Source organism: Silurus aristotelis (assembly GCF_946808225.1).
Source record: "Silurus aristotelis genome assembly, chromosome: 17".
Lineage (NCBI taxonomy): Eukaryota > Metazoa > Chordata > Actinopteri > Siluriformes > Siluridae > Silurus > Silurus aristotelis.
The window spans coordinates 17,350,779-17,378,553 of record NC_139590.1 but is presented as its reverse complement, the minus strand read 5'-3'; the positions used below and the strand labels follow the sequence as shown (position 1 = coordinate 17,378,553).

General features: G+C 40.7%; 1 protein-coding gene across 1 annotated transcript in view; it reads right to left on the bottom strand.

Annotated features, from left to right (window-relative positions):
* coro7 (coronin 7) overlaps window positions 1-27,775 on the bottom strand; it is a 131,747-nt gene that overhangs the window by 95,539 nt on the left and 8,433 nt on the right. The window contains exons 2-7 of the mRNA XM_083565813.1: window positions 27,710-27,775; window positions 26,343-26,423; window positions 25,766-25,836; window positions 24,388-24,571; window positions 23,120-23,196; window positions 8,665-8,715 (exon numbers count right to left, since the gene is read on the bottom strand). The exon at window positions 27,710-27,775 is cut by the window's right edge and continues 31 nt beyond it. Coding sequence (XP_083421939.1) covers window positions 8,665-8,715; window positions 23,120-23,196; window positions 24,388-24,571; window positions 25,766-25,836; window positions 26,343-26,423; window positions 27,710-27,775 — 530 coding nt within the window. The remainder of the gene's footprint in view (window positions 1-8,664; window positions 8,716-23,119; window positions 23,197-24,387; window positions 24,572-25,765; window positions 25,837-26,342; window positions 26,424-27,709) is intronic.

Below are 27,775 nucleotides of genomic sequence, written 5' to 3'. Positions count from 1 at the left end.
GAAATCTAAACTGAAAATGGAATCTAAACTGGAGAAAGGGAGACGGAATAACTGGACACAGAATTTAAACTAGACAGAGAAATTACTAAAAGCTGCAATAAATCTGACAGACTTTGCAGAATTTTAAACACAGATTCTTTCCAGTGCACTATACAGCAGTGCCAATCAAAAAGTCACAGTCCACAAAGTCAAAAGTCAACAGTTTTCTCCTTTTTAGACTCTGTGTGTGCATGTGTGTGTCTCCAAAAACCCCTGCAGCCGCTCTGTCTGGTTTGAATGTTTTTCGATCAGCCCTGCCCATTTTTTCCTGCTTCACATTCATTCCAGGGGCTCTCTAATTTCACCAAAAGCAGCAGCAGCCGACGATGAAATCGAGAAATCTGGCTTTTTGCGTCCAAAAAAATATTCCCTTTCCTGTCTTCCTTTGTGCCAGGGACCACATCTCTCCATCACTGCAGCCAGCACCAGCCCAAAACTATGAGGAGTATTTTCAGCTCTGTAATTTGAAACACACACACATGCACACACACGCACACACACATATACATCGAGGGGAAAAAGGCACATATGTCCTTTTTGGCCAATGTGCACCACACCCAAACTGCTACTTCCTTCCAATACAGTGATAATTTCAGCTCAAAGATGAGATGATCTGCATGGACTGGTGCTCTGAATGCGGAGGAGAGGGCAGGAGTAACTGCAATAGTTAATGTGGTGGAATAAACTGTCTCATAAGTAATGACTGTATCAAGGTCATAAGGTTAAGCAGGAAATAACAGGACCATGCTGAGTATAGAGCCATCCCAAACACTAAACCAATGTCCACATAAAAGCAAAAGGAATAATTTACAGTGCCACACTCTCAAAACACACACACACACACACACACACACACACACACACACACACACACACACACATATAAGAAGTGTACAAGCAAACTAAATAAAACCAGCTGAATGCACGCTGATTAGAGCTTCAGCTTTCACTCATCCACCCAAATTACCCAGCTTCTCCTCATTCCCGTAAATACACTGCACACACAACTGCAGTTCCTCTTTTTTTTAATCCTACCTGCCGATGCTAACTCATAAATCAAACACACACATATATATATAAATATATATATATAACAATATATGATTTTTAAACTATTTATTTGTATGATGCAGCTGCAAATAAGTTTTTGAACACCTGTCTATCAGCTAGAATTCTGACCCTCAAAGACCTGTTAGTCTGCCTTTAAAATGTCCACCCACACTACATTTATTTTCCTAAATTAGATGCACCTGTTTAAGGTCGTTAGCTGCATAAAGACACCTGTCCACCCCATACAATCAGTAAGAATCCAACTACTAACATGGCCAAGACCAAAGAGCTGTCCAAAGACACTAGAGACAAAATTGTACACCTCCACAAGGCTGGAAAGGGCTACGGGGAAATTGCCAAGCAGCTTGGTGAAAAAAGGTGCACTGTTGGAGCAATCATTAGAAAATGGAAGAAGCTAAACATGACTGTCAATCTCCCTCGGACTGGAGCTCCATGCAAGATCTCACCTCGTGGGCTCTCAATGATCCTGAAGAAGGTGAGAAATCAGCCCAGAACTACACGGGAGGAGCTGGTCAATGACCTTAAAAGAGCTGGGACCACCGTTTCCAAGGTTACTGTTGGTAATACACTAAGATGTCATGGTTTGAAATCATGCATGGCACGGAAGGTTCCCCTGCTTAAACCAGCACATGTCCAGGCACGTCTTAAGTTTGCCAATGACCATTTGGATGATCCAGAGGAGTAATGGGAGAAAGTCATGTGGTCAGATGAGACCAAAATAGAACTTGTGGGTCAAAATTCCACTAAACGTGTTTGGAGGAAGAAGAATGATGAGTACCATCCCAAGAACACCATCCCTACTGTGAAGCATGGGGGTGGTAGCATCATGCTTTGGGGGTGTTTTTCTGCACATGGGACAGGGCGACTGCACTGTATTAAGGAGAGGATGACCGGGGCCATGTATCGCGAGATTTTGGGGAACAACCTTCTTCCCTCAGTTAGATGGGTCGAGGCTGGGTCTTCCAACATGACAATGACCCGAAGCACACAGCCAGGATAACCAAGGAGTGGCTCTGTAAGAAGCATATCAAGGTTCTGGCGTGGCCTAGCCAGTCTCCAGACCTAAACCCAATAGAGAATCTTTGGAGGGAGCTCAAACTCCGTGTTTCTCAGCGACAGGCCAGAAACCTGACTGATCTAGAGAAGATCTGTGTGGAGGAGTGGGCCAAAATCCCTCCTGCAGTGTGTGCAAACCTGGTGAAAAACTACAGGAAACGTTTGACCTCTGTAATTGCAAACAAAGGCTCCTGTACCTAATATTAACATTGACTTTCTTAGGTGTTCAAATACTTATTTGCAGCTGTATCATACAAATAAATAGTTAAAAAAATCATACATTGTGATTTCTGGATTTTTTTTTTAGATCATGTCTCTCACAGTGGACATGCACCTACGATGACAATTTCAGACCCCTCCATGATTTCTAAGTGGTAAACCTTGCAGAATAGCAGGGTGTTCAAATACTTATTTTCCTCACTGTATATATATATATATATATAATATCCCAGGAACTCCAGAGCTGACAGTGACAAATCGTGGTTTTTCTTTTATTCAACACTACAATGAGATGATGATGACAACACTCGTAGCAAGTCTGTTCTTATGTTTACACTGTGTGGCATTACATGTACGCACTAATTATACAGCTAAAAATATCAGATTTGGCCAAAAATTATATTATTTTACTGGAAAATAAATCAGATTTCTTTGAAAATGCATAATGTTTATATCTTAACCATTCCCACCAACATTTCAGAAGCATTTTTTAACTTTCCTGGATTTAGGTTAGACCTCATGTACTCATGGTAAATAATCAATTACTTATTTTATCGTTTTAATTCCAATATCCATTCGGTACACTCACAAAATCCACATTTGCCACAGTGTCAAGAAAATACAAACCACCACTGGCCAGAAGTCTGAGGCTGTACCACTGTCCTGTCATGATTATGTTTAAATGTGTCCTATCATGAAAATACTTTTAGCATGAACCTCTTCATTCAGGGAAGAGGTCAGACAGGGGCTCGGTGGTGGTGAAGAGGTGCTGGATAATTGGGCAACTACTGCAAGTGTGATGAGGGTGGCAGCTAGAGAAGTACTTGGTGTGACATCTGGAAATAGAAAGGAAGACAAAGAGACGTGGTGGTGGAATGAGGAAGTGCAGGAGAGCATAAGGTTAAAAAGAATGGCAAAACTGAATTGGAATCGACAGAGTGATTAGAAAAGTAGGCAGGAGTACAAGGAGATGCGGCAGCAGGTAAAGAGGGATGTGGCAAAAGCCAAGGAAAAGGCATATGAGGAGCTGTATGAGAGGTTGGACACTAAGGAAAGAGAAAATAATTAATGGATGGTGTGGAGTTGATGAGTGAAGCAGGAGATGGATAGGATTAGTAAGGAGGAAGTGAGAACAGCAATAAAGAGGATGAAGAGTGGAAAGTCGGTTGGACCAAATGACATACCGGTAGAAGCATGGAGATGTTTAGGAGAGATGGCAGTGGAGTTTTTAACAAGATTGTTTAACAGGATTTTGGAAGGTGAGAAGATGCCTGACGAATGGAGAAGGAGTGTGCTGGTACTGATCTTTAAGAATAAGGGAGATGTGCAGACCTGCAGTAACTTCATGGGAATAAAGTTGATCAGTCACAACATGAAGTTATGGAAAAGAGTGGTGGAAGCCAGGCTGAGGGAAGAGGTGATCATCTGTGAGCAACAGTATGGTTTCATGCCAAGGAAAAGCACCACAGATGCATTATTTGCTTTGAGGATGTTGATGGAGAAGTATAGAGAAGGTCAGAAGGAGTTGCGTTGTGTGTGTGTGGATTTAGAGAAGGCGTACGACAGGGTGCCGAGAGAGGAGTTGTGGTACTGTATGAGGAAGTCAGGTGTGTCAGAGAAGTATGTGAGGGTGGTGCAGGACATGTATGAAGACAGTGTGACAGCAGTGAAGTGTCCAATAGGAAGGACAGACTGGTTCAATGTGGAGGTTGGACTGCATCAAGGTTCGGCTCTGAGCCCTTTCCTGTTTGCAGGGGTGATGGACAGGTTGACAGATGAGGTCAGACAGGAGTCTCCATGGCATATGATGTTTGCGGACGATATTATGATTTGTGGTGAGAGTAGGGAGCAGGTTGAGAAGAGCCTGGAGAGGTGGAGATATGCGCTGGAGAGAAGGCTAATGAAAGTCAGTAGGAGTAAGACAGAGTACATGTGTGTGAATTAGAGGGAGGGCAGTGGAGGGGTGCAGTTGCAGGGTGAAGAGGTGGAGAAGTCAAGTCAAGTCAAGTCAAGTTTATTTGTATAGCGCTTTTCACAACAGACATTGTCTCAAAGCAGCTTTACAGAAAACAACAGTGAAGGTGAATGGTGTGCGTTTGTCCCTGATGAGCAAGCCGTGGCGACAGTGGCAAGGAAAAACTCCCTTAGATGATATGAGGAAGAAACCTTGAGAGGAACCAGACTCAAAGGGGAACCCATCCTCATATGGGTGACATCAAGAGTTTGGTCATAAATCTTTCAACAAGAAGGTGGAGGAGTGTAGGTACCTGGTACCTACCTGCAGGTAGTTGGGTTGAAAGAGGCAGATGTAGAGGACAGGTGGGTATGGAGATAGATGATCAGCTGTGGCGACCCCTAATAAGAAAACCCGAAAGAAGAAGAAGTCCCTTTTGGCCATGGAGCCTACTAATCATCAGGCCCATTACAACCTTTCTAATAAAGATCAGATATAGCATTCAAACAAGGTGAAACAAACCATAATGTTTCCAAGTGATGTAAAATCTCTTATATGAGGGTTTCTGCAGGAAAACGCATTGTTCTCACACTAAAAATGTCCAATATAAGTTGGACATTTTTAGTGTGAGAACAATGCGTTTTCCTGCAGAAACCCTCATATAAGAGATTTTACATCACTTGGAAACATTATTAAACATCTAATCCAGCAGTCCGTATTGCGTTACATATAAACAGAGGTACAATGAGATTTTTGTGCAGGGGTGATGAAAAGTTCACCATCAGTATGCGCTTCTTAATGGGAGATAAATTCTGAAAAATTTATGGATAAAATAAATTAAAATGAGGTTGTTATGCAGTAGCACACCCCCAGTCAAATCTTATAACTGAAAAGGAACAGGCCATCTGTGCTGTGTATATATATATATATATATATATATATATATATATATATATATATATATATATATATACACACAGCACGGGGTTCCCAATATCAAGGTCCGTGACGTCGGAGTGACGTGGGGCCGCCTTCCCGTGGGCTCACCACCTGCAGGAGGGACCGTAAGGGACGGTGCTGTGAGGATTGGGCAGCAGTCGAAGGCGGGGGCCAGCTTAGACTGCTGCCCCCGCGACCCGAATTACAGATAAGCGGGAGAAAATGAATGAATGATGAATATATATATACACACCAAAGCTTCAAGCCTTCATGGGTGAAGTCATTAGAATCCTAGTGCTTCAACTGGCTGTGAATAGCTCATTTAAGTGCACTCAAGAAACCGTGGTGTTAATGAAAGAGGTAAGAACAGCAGGACCTCCAGACAAGAAAACTGAACAGAGATGAGGGGAATTGGAGATGCTGAGTCAGAAACTTTTTTCCCTGCCAAAGCTTATTTTGTACAGAAGCATGATGCAGAAGTTCTCCTTCTGTCTCTGGAATGCACAGCGCCTCCACAACACATGCAGGCAGGCAAGAGTTTAGTGTTCTAATTTTCCCAAAGAGCGGTCCCACATGGTGTCTAACAAAACAGCACACACTCTGTAGCCATCTGACTTCAAAAATGGCCACTGCAATGCAAAAACCACGAGCTGGGAAAAGTTATGGAAAATAAAAGCTACTGGTTCTGATTTCAAACAACAGCAAATATGACAGAAAAATTTAACCTTTTTGATATGAATGTGTGGTAAATAATAACAAGCCGGCAGAAAAATGTGGAATTAGAGACATCAAGTCTGTTTAAAAAGGTCAGCAGCAAAGCACTTCTGAAAACACACATGCATTGTGTTGGTCTGATGTGTGCATGTGTGTCAGAAGTGTGTGTGTTTTTGAATAGTTTTAATTGACCCACACACAACCAGGTATTTACTCAAAGAGAAAAAGGCTAATGTTTAATCCTCTGTGGCCTACTATTGTTTTTGGTGAATTTTACTTTACCTAGTGAAAGCTAAAAACGAGGCCCACACACCTCATCTGAACTGTGGGAATGTTCAATTTCCCCATTCCTGCTACATTACCAGAGTTGATTTACTCAGGTAGACACAAGCAGCAATTGACAACTTTTCTCACCGACAAAACAAGTAGCTTGGCAGGTTCACGGTCATGGCGTGGGATTACTAGTGCACAGGGAAATTTAAAGGATTTTACCAACACAAACAAGACAAATATGTGTCTGGGCTGTTTGTATGTTATTTATAGTGGCCAAGTGACAAATATGTCCAGTAGGTTTGCAGTCACCAGCATTCATACAAAAGAAAGAACACCAAAGCTTGCCTTTTGACTTTAATCCAGTTCGCAAACACAATGTGAGACATTTTTTCTAGAAAAGGATAACTATAACCAAGTCTAGGTCTGGGGTTCAAGCCCCGGTATCGCCAAGCTGCCACTCTTGGGCCCTTGAGCAAGGCCCTTAACCCTCTATGCTCCGGGGGTCTCTTACGAGGGAAATATCAAGGTCCGTGACGTCGGAGTGACGTGGGGCCGCCTTCCCGTGGGCTCACCACCTGCAGGAGGGACCGTAAGGGACGGTGCTGTGAGGATTGGGCAGCAGTCGAAGGCGGGGGCCTGCTTAGACTGCTGCCCCCGCGACCCGAATTACGGATAAGCGGGAGAAAATGAATGAAGGATGAATGATGAATAACCAAGTCTTCCCCTAAATAGGAATTTATTAGTAGAAGATAGTGTTCCTGTACTTAAATAAAATACACTGCGCATCAGACCTTTATAGGGAGAAAGTTTTCTATTGCTACAGAAACACAGTGAGAAAACCATCACTCCAAACACTCTCACCAGAACTGTGAGTTACGCTTGTGGTCACGCCACAGCTTCTCTTTTTACACAATGCATGTATTCAGTTCAAAGTTGTAAGGAACGGCATGTTTTCCAAAAATGTACTAGAGTTAAAAGTAAAACTTTCCAAAAAATACAGATATTAAATACAAAAATGTACTGAAGTCCAAATACTTTGATACTATCCAAGTTATTTACTTGTTTGTGTCTATAGTAATATAAGTCTCATTACCTGCTAACTATCCTTTTTAACACTGACAGTACTCTAAGAATCCAAAACATAGGACTGGGAAGCATACTCAGAATACTGAACTTTACCTCTTATCAGAATAGGTACTGTGGATGATGGGCTCTGTGGGCTCGCAAATGGTGAGGAAGTTCTTTCATCTTTTGTCCTTTAACAATGGGTTCAGTGCCATTGTTCTCTGCAGTTTGAGCTAATCATGCAGATTGTGTATGGTGTGGGAGATTGTGGCTCTACAACACAGATTTTTTTTTGGAAAACTTAACAATTATATTTGCGTGTGTGTGTGTGTGTGTGTGTGTGTGTGTGTGTGTGTGTGTGTGTTTGCCCTGAATATCAACTCATTTACATTTATGGCATTTGGCAGACACTGTTGCACTTGGCAGAGCGACTTGCAATTAGCTCATTTATACAACTAAGCAGTTGAGGATTAGGGCCTTACTAGGGGCCGAGGAGTGACAGCATGGTGGTGCTGGGATTTGAACTTTACTACTTTCTGATCAGAAGTCCAACATCTTACCCACTGAACATGGTGCATTTGTAGAAGTTTTCTGTGTACAGAGTGCATGATGTGTCTAGATGCTTTTTTGGAAATGATCTGATGAGGCCAAATCTGTTTTACAGTTGACATTAGCGTTCATTTATCAATCTTTTTTTCCAGTTAGAGAAAGATTGTCCATTAGGGACTGGGTGACCTTTCAGCACACATTTGGGACAATACTCAAAGAGTTTTTAAAGCTTTTGCAGCAGCTCAGAATTCCATAATACCTTCTGTAATTGTGTTAAATCTGCACCCTGTATGCTTCCTGCTGTTCATCCAGTCTGCTTTGATTGGCCTCAAACATTTGGTTTGCGACCACTGCTGAGTCTATTTTGACGAGCCTTTGACGGAATAGTCATAGAACCCCAGAATACTGTAAGTAATGGTACATCACAATGCCCTATACACCTTATGGCATACACAAATGACCAAGAAACAAGCCTGTACAAACAAATATCTAGAACTGCAATTCAGTTGTATATAGAGAGCTGATAATGAAGGCACACAGACACACACACTTACATTTCACACCTCCAAGATATACCCAAAACCTTTTCCACTCTGTTTCTGACATTTGCACTGCTCTGATTTGACAATGAAACACAACAGTGGGAGCATTTAGAGGAGAATGCACACCAATACAAATCAGTGCAATAACCACACACTGCATACTGTTTAGACAGGAACAATTTAAAAAATTTTTTTTTACTGATAATCAAGTGACAGTTTAGTGAAATAAGTGAAGCACAGTACCTGGACCGCTGTCAACTGTGCTCTCGGATCAAAAATGCGCAGTTTTTTGTCCTGGGGAAAAAAAAAAAAGAGAAGACAGATAAAGGCAGGTATACAGTGCAGACACCAGAGTGCTGGTGAGAATCACAACAGCATAATGCATAATATAAATGAACAAATATGAGGACTAGTGCAAGTGGTAAAGTGAGGTGAGATTTAGCCATACATTGTACATGCACTGCCACTTGGGAAACAACTAAAAATGTTTTGAAAATATCACACTAGATCAAGAGAATCATAATTTTATTTTTGTCCTGTTCAATATTTTCTTATATAATCCTGTAGCATGGAGGTCATGCCAACTGTCTTTTGTGAAAACACAAACTGTTCAGGTTGCTGGTCAGGTTGCATGCATTTGAAAGTGTGTGGGGTTTTATTCTGGGTTGATCTTGGAGTATAGGAAGTTTAATGGCTGAAACGGAACAAATCGCTCCTATTATATGTTTTAACATTGCTTATAATTATAATCATTCTGTAGTGTGGTCCATATTAATAGCCAAAATTATTTGAAGTTGCTTTTTTAGAGCTGTAAATATAATTCATGTGTTTAAACCAGCAGATCAGTGACCACTGGCTGACCCCTCACATGCAAAGTTAATGAGGAGAACTGATCAGAAAAGACGTATCGGATGATTGAGGAGAAACGAGCAATAATAGAAACAGGATGTGACCAGTGCACCCATGTCTACTAGTCACTGAAACAAAGCCCTAATCAAAGCCAGACACACACACACACACACACACACACACACACACACACACACACACACACACACACACACACACACACACATCATTTTAACTAAAAGGGGCTCAGAATCAAAAGCTGTTGGATTCCCATTCATATTTTACAATACAAAAAGAAATACACCAATGTCTACAGATATATCATAATTATCATATTTATTTTCCACTAGATTTTGCATTTTTTCAACACACCAAAAATAACAGAGTATATATAAGTATATTGTCAAGTTGAAATAAAATTTTATTTAATCTCACAAAACAAATCCCTGTATTATTTTATGAATATGTTTTGAGATAACAATGCCCAATTTAACTGTCACATAAATGCAGCTTGATGGTAGAAACAGAGCATTGGTCAGTAAAAAGAATTAAAAAAAAAGTAAGAAAAAGATCGTAACTATATTTAGGTATATCTTTGACAAGATACAAGAGTTTAACTGAGCTATAAAGAGCTGAGAGGGTGTGAGAAAAGAGCTAGCGAGAGAGAGAGAGAGAGAGAGAGAGAGAGAGAGAGAGAGAGAGAGAGAGAGCGAAAGAAAGAAGGAAAGAAAGAAAGAAAGAAAGAAAGAAAGAAAGAAAGAAAGAAAGAAAGAAAGAAAGAAAGAAAGAGATGCAAATAGTGAAAATAGATCTTTTTTTTACAGTCTTTATTGTTATTAAAATTGTCATATTGAATGTCTAGATCTAACTTTCCCTGAAATACATATGTAAAACATAATATGAACCCTAACCGCCCACTTCATCAGAGAGAAGGTTAGAGAAGAGACGTCATGCCAGCATCACGCTCGAGGAAAGCCATGCAAAATTATTCAAAGGAGCACAATAAACAGAGGCAAGACAAAAATCAGTGTAAGTGGTTGTCTATTTTAGACATCGCCATGGCTTTTTATGACTGAATAAACTTAATGGGAGAGATGTGTATCTAGGCTGTTATGGCTGAGAGCAAATGGAGTTTGACTTGATTTCTATGAAGAAGCGTTTCCAAAAACTGGGCAGCCCACCCACAAGCTGTGCCACTGCAGGAAGGAAAGAGAGTTCAGTCTCTGGAGCTCCAGTATAAGCCTGGCCCTTATACAGGCTGTAGAGCCTAATAAACAAGCTATAAGTTCAGCTCAACATACCCACTAAGCAGCATTTCAATCAGCGCATATTTAATCAGTCTAACAACTGGCCCTGTTAACCTCTTTCAGTCCAAACAGCCCAAAGAGAAGACACTTAAAATTCCTAGGTATGAGGGATCTGCAAGGTTAAGGGGTGAAAAGTCCATTGATGGGTGTACTTTAAAAAGATCATAGCTGACCAGTGGTGGGCGTTCAGGGCCAACAAAGCCTTCTCTGCTGGCCTAAACACTATCAGAAGCACTGACCTACATTTACAACCTAAATTCCAATATTTGTTCCATGAAATTGTATTAGTTTATTCCCCACAGTTATTCTCTTCATTTTGTAGCGTTTCTCTTGGCTGCACTGCTTCCAGTATGTGGATGTTAGATTTTTTGTCCAATTAGATTTCAGCCTCTATGTGCTGCCATGTCATACTAATCTGCCAAGGGCCTGCAAAGTCTGTCCTGCTGGCCTTTTTCTAGCATAGTCTCTTTAAGAAATAGCTCTGTTTTGTTTAAATCAGATTTCATATTCGCCTCACATTAAAAAAATTTTGAAGAAAAGCTAGACATCGTGAGGAGAGATCAGCCAACTCCGAAGCTAGCTAGCTTGTCTCAGCCAGGGAAAGGGTTTGTTCATTTTAATATTTTTGTCATGTTATTAGACACATTTTGATTCTGAACTGTTTCAGATGATGTAGGTGGCACAGTTGCGGTGGTAGTGTAGAGGTTTGGAGTTTCTTAACTGGATTTCTTGCTGTAGTAAAATGGTACCCTCCATATGTGAAATTCCTCCCTCTCTGTAATGCCACGTGTTGTTATATTGAGTTTTTGTATTGTATTGATGGTTTCTATAATGTGACGTGATAGTGGTGGTATTAAGAGGTGGATTAAGTCGGTTAAGTCTCCACTGAAGGCCCAGGAACCAAATGCTCGGCCCGCCGCTGGACTTACCTATACATGTATGATTTACTATCCTTGCGAGGACCTTCTGAAGCTTGTATCATAAACACTGTCAAGGCTTTTATTCTCAAAATGCCCACACCAAACATCCTTTCAACACAGACTTAGTACTGTTTGTTTTTTATCTCATCTACAGTATCCTATGTAATCCAGTGGCTTTTAGTTTAAGCCTGGTTTCTCTAAAGATGTGTGCCTTGTTACTTTTCAGTAGGTTTTTCTCTATTGTGATTTCTTTATTGCTGATTTATGAGAGTCTATTGATAAAGTGGTTCAACATTTAATGCTTTGGGCTATGATCAGTAGATCAGGGGTTTGGGGTTTGGGCTTCAGCACAAACAACACTGTTATACCTCAACCCTATCAGCTCCAGGGAGCTGTATCATGGCTGACACTCCTAATAAGCTTGAAAAGTATATGTAAAGTCTTCTTCTTAAAAGTATTATAGAAATACAATTGAATTGAAAATAAATGTATATTATATAAAAATAACTCTTTTCTTTGTTGCGTTCAGGGAAACGCTTCCGCTCCCTGAAAGCAAACACAGAGAAAATGAGGAGGAGTTTCTTCCTGCAGGCTATTCGGAGTTTAAACCAGGAAACACCCAGGATCTAAATGCTGGTCACTCTATCCATCATCACACTTCTGCAAATATTTTTCTTTTCGCATTAAAACACTTCTCTAGACTGTCACTTTAACTGTGGATTTGCAGAGCACAGTGCACTTTATACCACACCACACCGCACACGGTCACTTTAAAGACAATCACATTGTCAGGGATTCACCCTGCCACGCCCCCCTCTGTAGCTGTCAGGGATTCACCCTGCCACGCTCCGCCCAGCTCCAGGTCCCTCCAGAGAGCTCCGCCCAGCTCCAGGTCCCTCCAGAGAGCTCCGCCCAGCTCCAGGTCCCTCCAGAGAGCTCCGCCCAGCTCCAGGTCCCTCCAGAGAGCTCCGCCCAGCTCCTGGCTCCTCCAGAGGGCACGACTCCGCTCCAGGCTCCTCCCGAGAGCTCGTCTCCGCCTCCGAGCGACCCCACAAGCTCGTCTCCGCTTCAGTGTCCCAAAGAGAGCTCCACTGATGTCGTGGACCTCCAGGCGAGCCCTTCTCTGCTCGTGGATCTCCAGGCAGGCTTCACCTCATTTCCAGGCTGCCCAGTAGACTCCGATCTGCTCCTAAGGGTCCCAAGGAGCGCCCCTACGCCCAGGGGTTTCCCTGTGCACTCACCCCGGCTCCAGGACTGCGAAAGGGAAGTTGAACCGCTGCCCCCGGGTTCCACCGACGGCGACGGCTCACCCCACAGTCCCGCAGAAGGCGACGGCTCACCCCACAGTCCCGCAGAAGGCGACGGCTCGTCTCCAGCGCCCGCAGAAGGCGACGGCTCGCCCCCGGGCTCCGCAGAAGGCGACGGCTCGCCCCCGGGCTCCGCAGAAGGCGACGGCTCGCCCCCGGGTCCTCTTCAGGACGAAGGATCGCATCCAGGCTTTACGCAGGGCGAAGGATCGCATCCAGGCTTTACGCAGGGCGAAGGATCGCATCCAGGCTTTACGCAGGGCGAAGGATCGCATCCAAGCTCCACAGAGGGCGACGTCTCGCCCCCAGGGCCTCTTCAGGACGACGGATCGCCCACAGGATCCCCGCATGGCGACGTCGGTCCTCCAGGTCCCTCTGACGGCGACGTCAATCCTCCAGGTCCCTCTGACGGCGACGTCGGTCCTCCAGGTCCCTCTGACGGCGACGTCGGTCCTCCAGGTCCCTCAGAGGGTGGTACGACGTTCCTGGTCTCCGCCCGGGACGTCCTCCACTCCCCGGTCATTGTCATGGTTGGCGTCCAGTTCCGGTTCCCCGCCATGGATCACTCCGGCTTCAATCCCCGCCAGGGGCTTTACTCAGCCTCCCGTCAGCACCGAGGGCGTGGCTCCGTTCCGGATCCTCCTGCAAGGTGTTGTTCCATGCCGGCTCTCCGCAGAGGATGTTCACCAGGCCTCCGTTGCTCCCAGGCGTCTAAGGAGGTCTTCCTCGGAGTGCCCTGGCCCGCCTGGCATAGGTGGGTTTTGGGGCGTCAGGTGTCGCCCCTGGATGGGGGGGTACTGTCAGGGATTCACCCTGCCACGCCCCCCTCTGTAGCTGTCAGGGATTCACCCTGCCACGCCCCCCTCTGTAGCTGTCAGGGATTCACCCTGCCACGCCCCCGTCTGTAGCTGTCAGAGATCCACCCTGCCACGCCCCCCTCGATAGCAGTCACGCTGCTTCCCAAGATTACCGACAGCTGTGGCTCATGAAAGATCAGACTACATAAACTCACGTTCTTGAGTCACAGGCTGTCGGTCGTTGTATTGTCATGCAGGTAAATCGCGTGGCTGCTCAAACGCCGGGATTCACCGCTGGCTATTTCTCCGAACTCCATTTCCTTATTGAAGTACTCATTACCGAAAGCTTTACTTGCATTGGGATTAGGCGTTTGACATTCGCGCTCATAGTGGATACTTCGTTACGAGCGGATGTCTGGGTTTGCTTTTGTTTTCATTGGTGTATGAGTGTTTTGTTTTTTGCACCTCAATAAAGAACATGATTGGACTTTATCTGCTTCCGCGTCTGCAGCCTGACACACATCAACCACCTTATGTGATTACTGTTTACTGTACATAAGCATACCCTGTATCCATAAGCATACTCTGTATATACACTTTTTCCTATATAAATCTTTATATCTTTATATATATATATATATATATATATATATATATATATATATATATATATATATATATATATATATATATATATATATATATATTATATTTTATACAGTTTATTCTCTTTATTTATCCCCCCTGGTGGTCTAGTGGTTAAGATGCAGCGCTCCCCATCTGCCTTCTTTTTTCTTTGTTTTAATTCTTCTCCCCATCCTATTTCCTCATGCCGGACAGTCGTACAAAGCATTTCACTGCATGTCGTACTCTGTATGTATGTGTATGTGACAAATAAAATTTTATTTAAAATTGATGTGACTTGAATGGAAAATTGAAGTGACTAAAGTGAAGTGGCTAAATTTATAAAGTAACCAGTGTGGAAAAAAGTTAAAACTGATGCAGTAAAAGTGTTGTTGTTGTAGTTTTGTCATTTCTGAAGATGCTTGACGTTGCCAAAGCATGAAATAAATTTTGTAACATTTTACATTAGGTAATTTGAAGTATCAGCAGTGTCTGGTAGTGCATGCAACTGAAAGGCCTTGCGGTTAGCCTTCCTTTTCCTTGAGTAACTGTTTGTATCACTTATTACTTTTTTTTTGTATAGCACTTATACCAATAGACATCATCCCATCACATTTTATAAATGTATCCTTGATGGACAAGCCATAAGCAGTGGCTAGGAAACACTCCCTAGACAATATAAAGAAGATGCATAGCCTATTTTCATCTAGGTGAAACTGAATTCTGTGATTATTAATTAGTAAATTAAATTTTACATTCAAATCAATTGTATTTGTTGTTGAGTGTGTTGAGAAGATGGAGGAAATATTTTGAGCAGCTGATGAATGAGGAAAATAAGAGAGAGAGAAGGTTTGGATGGTGTGAAGATTGTAAAGCAGAAAGTGGATAGGATTAGTAAGGAGGAAGTGAGAGAAGCAATTAAGAGGATGAAGAGTGGAAAGTTGGTTGGACCAGATGACATACCGGTAGAAGCGTGGAGATGTTTAGGAGAGATGGCAGTGGATTTTTTAACCAGATTGTGTAATAACATTTTGGAAGGTGAGAGGATGCCTGAGGAATGGAGAAGGACTGTGCTGGTCCCGGTTTTTAAGAATAAGGGAGATGTGCAGACCTTCAGTAACTACAGGGGAATAAAGTTGATCAGTCACACCATGAAGTTATGGGAAAGAGTAGTGGAAGCAAGGCTGAGAGAAGAGGTGACCATCTGTGAGCAGCAGTATGGTTTCATGCCGAGGAAGAGCACCACAGATGCCTTATTTGCTTTGAGAATGTTAATGGAGAAGTATAGAGAAGGTCAGAAGGAGTTGCATTGTGTGTTTGTGGATTTAGAGAAAGCGTACAACAGGGTGCCAAGAGAGGAGTTGTGGTACTGTATGAGGAAGTCAGGTGTGTCAGAGAAGTATGTGAGGGTGGTGCAGGACATGTATGAAGACAGTGTGACAGCAGTAAAGTGTGCAGTAGGAACTACAGACTGGTTCAAGGTGGAGTTGACTGTGTGCTAAATGGTCAAAAGTTAAGTGGTGTAATGAGGAAAGTATTTAAATAACTACCATGACTTATTTAGCAGTTCCACTGGAACTGATTAGCAAGCTGAGTACATAGAGTTAAATGCATTATCTATAGAATAGATATTAAAGAAATATATTAGCATTACGGTTTACAGATTTGACTGCACTCACTCACACATACCTGAGCTAAACACTTCTGTTAGCTTTTCAGTAAATCCTTTTGGGAAAGACTAGGAATGTTTTTTAGGAATGCACTGCTTTCTTATAAGAGCGCCATATGTAGTAGTGAAGTAACTTAATAATTATCAGCAGAATAAAGCGTATAAAAAAGTCTTCTTAGTTTGTCACTGAAACTCACAGAAGGACTAAAAAGCAGTTATTTATCCTGTTTTCCCAGAAAAATAAAAGATAGCCTAACAAACATACAATCAGCCATGAGCTTACACAAGCCTTAAACTCTCAGCAGTCCTCATCTACAAAAACCACATGGCTAAAGCCATAAAATATGCGTCTCTGCACCTCCAAATGAAGCCTGTCATGAGACCTTTTTTCTGGCCTGTGCCCAATTTAACTGCTCTCTCTGCTTTCTTTAGTGAAAAGGAAGAAAATTGTATTTAAAGAAAGGGTCTATTCAGTTCAATTACAATCTAGCACAGCAAAGGCCAGAACCTCTCGAGCTGGTCTGTGATGTAGTGTCACGTTTCTCTCGCTTTCCTGTTTTACTGATCCTTTTTTCTTTCCCCTCATTTCAGTCATTTTTACTTCACAGTGCCAAATGTCGTTAAATGATCTTAGTTCACTCAGTTACAGATGGTTTCTGTACTGTAGTAATGAAGTTATCTGCCCTACAATTAACTCATATCTCCAAACATCTCTAATCTAACACAGAAACAGTGCCACAGCATTCTGAAGTGGTATGTCTAATGTAAAACAGCCTGCAGTGATGCTTCTGTTGCTGAAGCCTGTGGTTTAAATGAAGGCAAGCTGGTATGCAGATGCTTCCAGACTCCTCGATGATTTTATTTTTGGCAAGCTGTGTGTTTGCAAATTTTAACTGAACATATGCATTAAAATTTATTGCAAAACACAATTTTATTTCGCTGAATTATTAAAAAATATGTTTTCAAATTGTGAAAAATATTAGCACTGAAATTAGACATTTTAAGCTAAAGCAAAACAATACATTGCATTAGGGTTATATTTATTTCCAAAAACGAATCAATTATTCAGAAGTAACCTGAACTGTGAACAAATTCTGTTCTACAATAACACAGCAGTATAATATACATTGAACAGTGTTCACATTCAGTAACACAGACTGCATGGTATTCTGGGTAAATATTTACAGTGGTGAAAAATGATACTGTATCAAAGGACATTACTCTAACTAATTCATTTCCTGCTGCATTTTGACTGTATAATACACAACAGAGTGTAGAGAATTACAGAACTACATAGAGGAATGATTTATAATCACACTATTCTGCATCACCCAGATGAGGATGGATTCCATTTTGAGTTTGGTTTCTGGAGTTTCTGTCCTACGCTCTCAGGGAGTTTAGCCTTGCCACTGTCACCTCTGGCTTGCTGATTAGGAAACAGTGTAAAATGTCTATGCTAAATCTGTGTATTTCTACAAAGCTGCTTCACTAAATTGCTATAATTCTATAGTTTATAAAACAGTGTGTACATTATCCTTTCATTCAAAGTAATGTATTTCCATTTTATTACATCCACACTGGGGCTAAACTGGGAGAAATCAGCATAGCTTCACATCAGGAAATTTGCCCCGATGCTTCATTTAGTCCATTTGAGGCCACACGGAGCACTGTGTTTCCCACGGACCATTATCAATGATGCACCACCCACTAACACAGAAGATGCTGCAAAATGAAACAATTAAGGACCGAGGAGAAAACAGCGAGGGTTGAGGAAAAGATTTAGGCCAAAGAACTCAACAAGAAGTTTCAGAAGAAAGTAAAACATAAAGCACGGCTACTGTTTTTAAAATTATTTGAAATAGATTTTTATATTTTTATTTATATACAGTGCTTTAAAAAAACGTCCGCCATGGCTGTGTAGAGTAGGAAGTGGAGTGGAGATGTTTAAAACTGCCGATAAATACAAGGATTTAGTGCGTGTAAAATTTCATGCAGCTTTTCCCGGAGACAACAATACCACATCATGATACTGTGTGAGATTCAATAAATAAATACATGAGTAAGAAGAATAATGAGTTTCATTAATCACATTTTTCCATAACCTACTCTACACAGCCACTTTTTAAACGCAATTTGTATTTTGATGTAATATGGCAATTAAATGCACTTAATGGCTCTTATTTAGGATTTGTCTTGAAAAAAGGAAAAGTACTTTAGTAAATCCAAATACTCAATTAATAGATGGAATAATTGATTACTAAAAAAAAATCAATAGCAGCAGCCCTAATAAAGAGGATCATTAATTATTTCCTGTTTGGCTCTAACAGTAATTGGTTGAATTAAAGCAGGGCTGCTGTATGCATGGGTTACATGCTGTCATATGAAGCACTAAACCACTGACTGGACCAGAAGAAACTTGCTACTGCATCATTCTTTTGCATTACAGAGGTCATAATTCTATGCTTTTTCAACAAATGAGGTGAGGTACAGGCTTGATTAAAGGAAACGCTCCACAGGGGGTAGGGTGGAGGTGACATATGGGACAAGGCACAAGCACGACACAGGGGCAAAGGGGAGGAAAGCTGCAAGCTCAAGACTTTTATTATGTTTATTAAGTATTATTATTATAATAGTTGTTTACCCTGATTAAGAAAAAGATTTATGTATCTGAGTTATCATTTTAGTTAATGACTATAGTCAATTAGTGTGACAAATATCCATCTCCTTTCACATGAAAAGATCATTTAAATTGGCAATGAAATTCACCAGCAACAGACCTTTCTGAATATAAAAAATTAGTCAGTGGTCAAACGATTGCAGAGAATTACAAAAGTGTGAAATCACATTGGCCAACAGGGTACCAGTGGAAATTGGGCTACTGTTGGCCAAAGTTGGAGAAGGAGAGGAGGAAGATGTCTACAGAGACGGCAGGGAAAGGAGAAGTGGAGGAGAGTGGAGGTTCAAGTTGGCACTTGAAATGTTTGTACAATGATTGGTAAAGGGAGAGAGGTAGCTGATATGATGGAGAGGAGAAAGGTTGACATGTTGTATGTTCAGGAGACCAAGTGGAAAGGGAGTAAGGCCAGGAATATTGGAGGTGGGTTTAAACTCTTTCATGGTGTGGATGGAAAGAGAAATGGTGTAGGGGTGATCCTGAAGGAAGAGTACAGTAAGGGTGTAGTGGAGGTGAAGAGAGTTTCTGATAGGGGGTTGAATGTGAAGCTGGAAGTTGAAGGGATGATGATAAATGTCACCAGTGCCTATGCTCCATAAGTGGGTTGTGAGATGGAGAAGAAGGAAAAATTGGAGTAGAGGAAGGTGCACACAGGTGGACTATATTCTATGAAGAAGATGCAACCTGAAGGAGATTTGAGACTGTTTGGTGTTGGCAGGGGACAGTGTAACTAGACAGCATCGAATGGTGGAGGTGAAAAAGAAGAGGAGGAGAGTGAGGACTGAAAGAAGAATAAGATGGTGGATACTGAAGGAGAAAGACTGTAGTGTAAAGTTCAGAGAAAAGGTCAGACAGGAGCTCAGTGGTGGTAAAGAGGTGCAGGATGATTGGGCAACTACTGCAGAAGTGATAATGTAGACAGCTAGGAAAGTAGCTAGGAAACAGGATTGGAATCAGCAGAGAGATGAGAAAAGTAGGCAGGAGTACAAGGAGATGCGGCAGCAGGTAAAGAGGGATGTGGCGGAATCCAGGGAAAAGGCACATGAGGAGCTGTATGAGAAGTTGGACACTGAGGAAGGAGAAAAGGATTTATACCGTTTGGCCAGGCAGAGGGACCGAGCTGGGAAGGATGTGCTGCTAGTTAGAGCAATAAAAGATGGAGATAGAAATGTGTTGACTAGTGAGGAAAGTGGGTTGAGAAGATGGAGGAAGTATTTTGAGAAGCTGATTATTGGCAAAAATGAGAGAGAGAGAAGGTGGGATGGTGTGGAGATGGTGAAGAAGAAAGTGGAGAGGATTAGTAAGGAGGAAGTTAGAGCAGCAATTAGGAGGATGAAAAGTGGAAAGTCGGTTGGACCAGAAGAATGAAGAGATGGCAGTGGAATGGAGTTTTTAACCAGGTTGTTCAACAAGATTTTGGAAGGTGCGAGGATGCTGGGGGGAGTGGCCTGGTACCGGATATTAAGAATAAGGGAGATGTGCAGACCTGCAGTAACTACAGGGGAATAAAGTTGATCAGTCACACCATGAAGTTATGGAAAAGAGTAGTGGAAGCCAGGCTGAGAGAAGTGACCATCTGTGAGCAACAGTATGGTTTCATGACGAGGAAGAGCACCATGGGCACAAATAGAGAAGTATGTGAATGTGGTGCAGGACATGTATGAGGACAGTGTGACAGCAGTGAAGTGTGCAGTGGTAAGAGTAGGGAGCAGGTTCAGAAGAGCCTGGAGAAGTGGAGGTACGCGCTGGAGAGAGGGGGAATGAAAGTCAGTAGGAGTAAGACAGACTACATGTGTATGAATGAGAGGGAGGGCAGTGGAGTGGTGCGGTTGCAGAAAGAGAAGAGGTGAAGATGGTGGAGGAGTTCAGGTACCTGGGGTCAACAGTGCAAAGTAATGGAGAGTGTGTTAGGAAAGTGAAGAAAAGAGTGCAGGCAGGGTGGAGTGGGTGGAGAAGAGTGACAGGAGTGATTTGTGATAGAAGAGTATCTGCAAGAGGGAGAGGGAAAGTTTATAGGACTGTGGTGAGACCTGCGATGTTGTATGGTTTAGAGACAGTGGCATTGAGTAAAAGACAGAAGGTGGAGCTGGAGGTAGCAGAGCTGAAGATGTTAAGGTTTTTGTTGGGAGTGACGAGGATGGACAGTGTTAGAAATGAGTTTATTAGACAGACAGCGCATGTAGGACGTTTTGAAAACAAGGTGAGGGAGGTGAGATTAAGTTGGTTTGGACATGTGCAGAGGAGGGACATGAGGTATATTGGTAGGAGAATGCTGAGGATGGAGCCACCAGGAGGGAGAAAAAGAAGAAGGTCAAGGAGGAAGTTTATGGATGTAGTGAGGGAAGACATGCAGGTAGACATGTAGATGTAGAGGACAGGGGGGTATGGAGACAGATAAGTCGCTGTGGCAACCCATAATGGGAGAACCCGAAAGAAAAAAGAAGAATAAATAGCCAAGAAGACTACAATTTATAAACATTTTAAACATCTGAACATTTAATCACGTAATGATTGTAATCAGATGCAGAACAGAGGTTAAGAGCTGGGCAAATTTCATACAGCATACATGGTCTTTTTTTTTTTTTTTTACACTATTTGTATAATATTTTCATTAGAGTTTGAAAGCTAAATATAAAGTTTAACCCTCTCTAACACCTAATCGACTCTGGCCTATTCAAATGTGATCATTGGAAAATGGCTATGTACTCAATCTCCATTTCTCTGTGCAAAACAAGGACGAGCAATTGTCTTATCTACATACTGCTACACTGACCTGCTGAAGACACCATCTACACTGAGATTGAGGAGATGCAAACAGCCTGCAAAACAGATACTCTGGTGAGCTCTACTGGCAACACAGTGAAACAGCACTTTACATTCTGCAGTCAGTATGTAAACACAAAAAGTAACACAAACCATTTAAAGCAAATGTTAATAATGAATATTATATGATTATATGATGATTATATCATACTGATCACAAACCATTTCTGTTCTGTACTGTTCTGTTTTATTTCTACTGTTCAGACAGCCTTTTCTAACTTACAAATTCTTCACAAAAGTATGAAAAGTGTATTTATATTATATATATATATAAATATTTTGCTAATACAACAATGTTTCAAACAGTTGTTTTGTTCAAAATTGTATGACAGTCACTGTAACGCATCAAAATTTGCAAACACAGAATGAAAAATTAGATAATTTGTGTTGTATTAGCTTTAAACTCAAAGCTGCATACGGTCTAATTTGTCTAATTATGACTAAAAGGAGTAGACAAAATCCACATTCTTCACTAATTTATAAATTTTTATCTTTGGTATACTTGCACTGTCACACTCACATCTGGTCATCTGGCAAAATAAGCAGAATTAATATTCATGGTATAAATTCTATGTAACAGGGTTTGGTTTGTAAGTGTGAAACAGACGAGCAGCTGAGAATCTCTATTAGCTCAGTTCTCCTTTAGTGGAGTAAAGAGTACATTAGTATACAGGAGGCACACACATCTCAAAGTGTGTGATCTTGTTAGACAGACACCTGGATGTGTTTTGGGGTTCAAATCTGGTAGCTGGTGTTTCAATGTCTGAACATTTCAGCGTTTTGTTTCTCTGAAATAAGAATTTGTTTATTTGTTAAGGAAGGATACTTGGCTCAACTATACTCATGACTTAATAAAATTATTCTGTCTAACCTGTATGAAACCGAGCAATTAATAGAGCTCTCATAATTAACCGCAGGTGAGTTTGGAATGAGGGTGAGGGTTTGAACTGATTCATCACAGCTTTACATAAAAAACAACACACAGTCTGTAACATGGACCAGTTACAAACAAGACTATTTTTCCAGGGACCCAGTTGGGTGTTTGGGGTGAAACACATAACTAAACACAATAATGTGCATATTATATTACTTTTATACATATTATATGGTTTGATTATTAATTTAAATATTACAAATATAATGAAAATGTAACAACTGCGAGCTTAATTTATAGATGCATAGTCACAAAACTGTGACTAAAACAAGTGTGTCATCTTTCAAAATATGCGCAAGTCAATAAAACGGAAATAAAATAAAAAAGGTTAACTTTTTTTTTTTTTTTGCAGCCTGGTACCAAATGATGGAGCCTTGTTCTATATTCACCATTTACAAATCTCTTGGATTCTCTTATCCTTTCCTCTGTAAATACTCTTCATTTTTCACTCAAATGATGATGAAAAAGAACATGTGTGTGTGTGTGTAACTCAGCTTTGCTAAATTGCATTTTCTCTCCTTTTAATGTCTTGTGTTTCTTTAGATCATTGATGATAAACCTGCCGAATGCTTTCCTGTACTTATAAGAAGCGTGTTTACATTCTATGTACACAGCTTACATTCTATGTAGGCCATTGGGGCTCTTCAAATAACTGGGCCTAGAGTGGTTAACAGTGGATGTTGCTCTGTATGTCGCAGTGTGATATTGGTATTGGATATTGTGATGCTGCTGCTACATTGGTTAGATATCAGTATTAATTTTAATTAACATTCTTTACAAAAACATAGAGTCACCTTGCAGGTGGAGGCCAACAGGGAGCCGTCCTCTTTCCAGGCCAGACCATGCAACTGCTCCTTATGTTGCTCCAGAACTGTCTCATACACACACACACACACACACACACACACACACACACACACACACACACACACACACACACACACACACACACACACACACACACACACATTTAATAAATGAAAGATGGTACTTAGATCAAACTGAAAATGACTTGATTGTTATTACCCACACTAATGGTGGTCAGCCAACACATACGGTTTAAAGTTTAGCATTTCTCTCTGTTGAATAGACTTAAAGAGACGTTAATGCCAGACATGACTTCATACTCTATGTACACTTTATCATTTGTCAGGTGATATTGTTCGTATTAAGTGCTGTGGATTTCAGAATGTATTATTATTTTAGTATCTAGCTGTAACGATTAATGTGAAGATAGAAGTTTCAATCAATCAAAATCATGAAAAACCATGTCAGTTGCTTGACCATCCTTAGTGCATTTCAAAAGGCAACGATTTGCTTTATAGACAATCCAGCTACTAGAAAATATGCAAACTTCACACAGGACACATTGGGAAGACACACACACACACACACACACACACACACACACACATACACACACGGAACAGCAGGAATGAAGATGCATGGTGAACACAGCCTGGCAAATGTGTGTTATGGATGGTGAGTTAAACATATCCTCTGGCAGGCCACATCTCATAAAGCTGTAGACTGAGTGGGCACAGCCAGGCACTAGTCCCAAGCACACTCAAAACCCGTGAATCAATCAAACAAATTTGAGCTCTTATCACTGAATAGCAAAACAATGTCTGTAAGGAGACATAATAAAAAACACATACTAAGCAGGAGATCCACACAAGTTATGAGAAATGGTGTGAAAAGACAATAAAATGTGGTGAGAGATGGAGGGCCAATAGGTGGCAGCAGTGAGAGGCAGCCATCATGGTGCCAGGATCAAACAGCCACTCGGCTTCAATCTTTTACCTCACCTGCTCCAGCTCAGACCCCAGAGGACTGTAAAATCAGCCCTGGAAACAACCAGAGGCTATGCCAATCAAAACAAGGACAAATTAAACATACAGACAGAACAGAAATAAGACAGTCCAGAACAGAGACCATGAAGACACAATGCTCAAGTGCTGCTGTAAATTTGCTGTAAAATTGCTTTAGTCTTTAGTAATGAATTCATATATACTAACTTTTAGAGATTGTAGGCTGTGACTAGTTAAATCTGTGCATGTACCTGCTAGGGCTTTGTCTCTGCTGGTGTCCCAGACCTGGACGCCCCTGCTTGAGCCGACCGCCAGCAAGCCTGCAGCAGCAGGATGAAAAAGCACCAGCTCCAGCCTTCCTTCACCAGGGCTAAAAGATGCATTAGCACTTACAGGCTGCTCCTGACCAGGCTCAAACACACGCCATACCTTTACCTGCAGAAACATCATGTCCCATCATGTTGGTCTTTAATGTTAAATAAAAAAAATTATAAAATTTCCTATTATAAAATTATTTTACCCAGATATAAAATTGTTAGGCCTAATGCTACACTGTTTATTAATTTCAAGTTTCATATAGTCTGGCTATACTGCCAGAAACATTTGCTAATTTTAAACATAAAAAATAAAATTTATTTAATTTATCTGCAAATAAAATAAAAAAGTTTGAAATGAGGAAAGAAAAATCCTATTCGGTTTATAATCATATAATGCTTACAAACAGCTTCCTCCTGTCCCCCAGAAAATGTCTAAATTGAGCTTATGTAACATGCTGCTCTTGTGTTTTCTAGTTTGTGCCCCTGGGTATAACTCAAACATTTCCACAGTGCGGCTAATTAAATTACATTTTATTAGTATAGCATGATTTTGATCAAAGAAATCAATAGAAAAAATCTAAAATGCTAAATTCTGATTCTTTAAATACTCTTCAGTTTAGTGTTTTGTACAGTGGTATGAAAAGCTTGCGAGACTTTGTGAATCAGCCTGTCAAAACAAGTACAATTACAAAACAGTGTTCAGCCGATTGTTTCAGCATATCTGCGTCTCCTCCCCTAGCTCGACTTACTGAGTCAATCTCTAACAACTCCTATATACCCCAAAATCTTTAAAATATAACTGTGTTTAGAAAATTATGTGAATATCAAATATTCACTTCATTCAAACATTATAATGTTATAGTTCATCGCCCAGGCTTTAACATAGCACTAAGAAGCACTAATTAATGAAGTAAATGACCTATACATCTTGTTACTTGTTTAACTTTCAACAAGAAACAACAGGAAGTAAATTTCAGATTATAAAGTAACTCTTGATGACCTTTTAATTACAGCATGTAGGTGTGGAGTAGTAAAAATACTTGGTGTAATTTTTGACACCAGTCTCCACTAGTCTGAGATCATACTCATACTAGCTATAGAAGATATCCTCACTGCTCAGTTCTTTTTAAAAGTTAAATGCAAAATATTGTATGCCTGTTACTGTATTACTTAACATATTTATTTCCTTGTCATTTGGATTCGTTTTTATTTTTATGTTCAGGCTACCAATGTAAGGATTGGTGTATATGTGTGTTTTGTCTACATTGCAATAAATAAAATTAAACAAAAACCGAAGCAGCACAGGCATTACCGTCTCATCAGCTGAGCAGGTGGCCAAGAGATTGTCATCAAATGGGGAGAAATCCAGATCAGTCACCTGGTCTAAGAAAGGAAGAAAGGGTTTAGTGTGAAGTATATAAAGAAACACATCTGTGTTAACAAACAAATAAACAAATCAGCTACCAGAATCTCCCATAGCTGTTTAACTGTAAGAGATATGTTTACTGAGATCGCCACAATATATGATTTACATAATTTTTGTGCTCAACAAACCATTCAGTAAATCATTGTGCCATGTGGACTGAGGGAGTGTAACTTTGTATTAATTTGCTTTGTATTAACTTTAATAATTAAAGTGGAACAAAAACTCCTCCCAAAGCAAAACACGGCCACTGGAGTTTCTTTTAACCATCATGTTTCCACCTGTATATATACATACACTATATGGCCAGGAGAGAGCCTTGACATTTGAACCCCACTAAACCTTTGGGCAAAACAAGAAATATGACAATACTCTATATATTTTAAAATCGCTGGTTCAATTAAATACAACATTAAGACAGGTTTGCAGTTATAAGGAAATAACATTATTTTACTAGGCATCTTACCTGCATGACAGGGAATTTGCATTACTGTCCATTTGCCATCAGGTCCAGGGTCAACTGAGCAAAGCCCAACCATCCCACCACCTTCAAAAAAGGAGCAGAGGAAAAAAAGGTAAGGACCGAAAAAGATCCCTGATTATTAGATACATTCTAGTTTTAATAGAAATCCAGCAAACACATTCTAGCTTTTAATATTCAGCATAAAAGGAAGTAAAGGGCCAATAAGGAATAAAACTGTGCCATATCTTCTGAAACTAGTGACATATTATACAGTAGGTTTACTGGTGGTGCTATTATGTGTTTTGTGTATATGTCCCACACTGTTTTGTATTGTCTGGTCTTTTGTCTGCACTGTTTGCACTGGTTGCACACAATGCACTTTTTGTGGCGAGGACAACATACTTTAGCCCTGTTATTCAGCTCTATGTTGTGTGATGTAGCTTTAAGTTGTTTTATGAAGCACCAGGGTTCTGGAGAAACGTTGTGCTGCGTCAGTGTTGAAAAGTGTCTTCCCAAGTGTAGGAAAAATAAGGCTATTTTGGACTGCATTTCAAATAAAATGACACTACACAGATTTAAGCCAGCACACAATGTTACATATTCAGTTTAGTCACATGCTGTCAATGTGAGTCACTACCCATCATTACAACAGAAATGGACATGCTAGAGTTTCTCCCTCCTATCCAGAAAGAATGGCCAATTCTGCTCTCTAGACCTCCAGCTACAAATAGCTATGGTATATTCAGCAGTTTTGATGGATGATGAGTAAATTTAACTAAAGGTATTGTGTTGGTTTTGGTTACTTTCTCCTGTTCTGGAAGGGCTCCACAAAAAAAAACACTCACCCTGTTTTTTTTGTGGAGCCCTTCTAGAACAAGAAAAAAGTAACCAAAACCAACACAATACCTTTAGTTAAATTTACTCATTATTATCTTCACTGAATTAATTTTAATTGTGCAGTGTTTTTAACAATAGACAAGTAACAGATAGATAATAGACAAAGTGACAAGTAACAACATATAGAAACTTTTAGAAATTGAAATGAGAAACTTTAAGAGAAACCAAACCCAAGTTTAATATATGCATTTATTACATTTCAGTTACTGTTCTGTATTCTTCTGTAACTGTATACTATATAGTGAAACTGTACAGTGTGTTGAACAGAATACCACATTGTTCATAAGAGTCCTGGAAGGTGCAGGATGGTCTTTATGATTACAGCAAAATGTACAGACTAACATTGTTAAATTCTGAACTTAAACTTAAAACATAAATACTTGAAACACCAGCACATATTCTGTTCTCCACCTGTCTGCTATTGTATTTACCAGTTATAATAAACTAACAAAGAAAAAGAAATAGGAACTTGCCGGCCTGGTCGGTGTTGAAGGCCAGGAGGCTGCAGCTAGATTTAATGTGGTTCCCCTGAGAGCTGA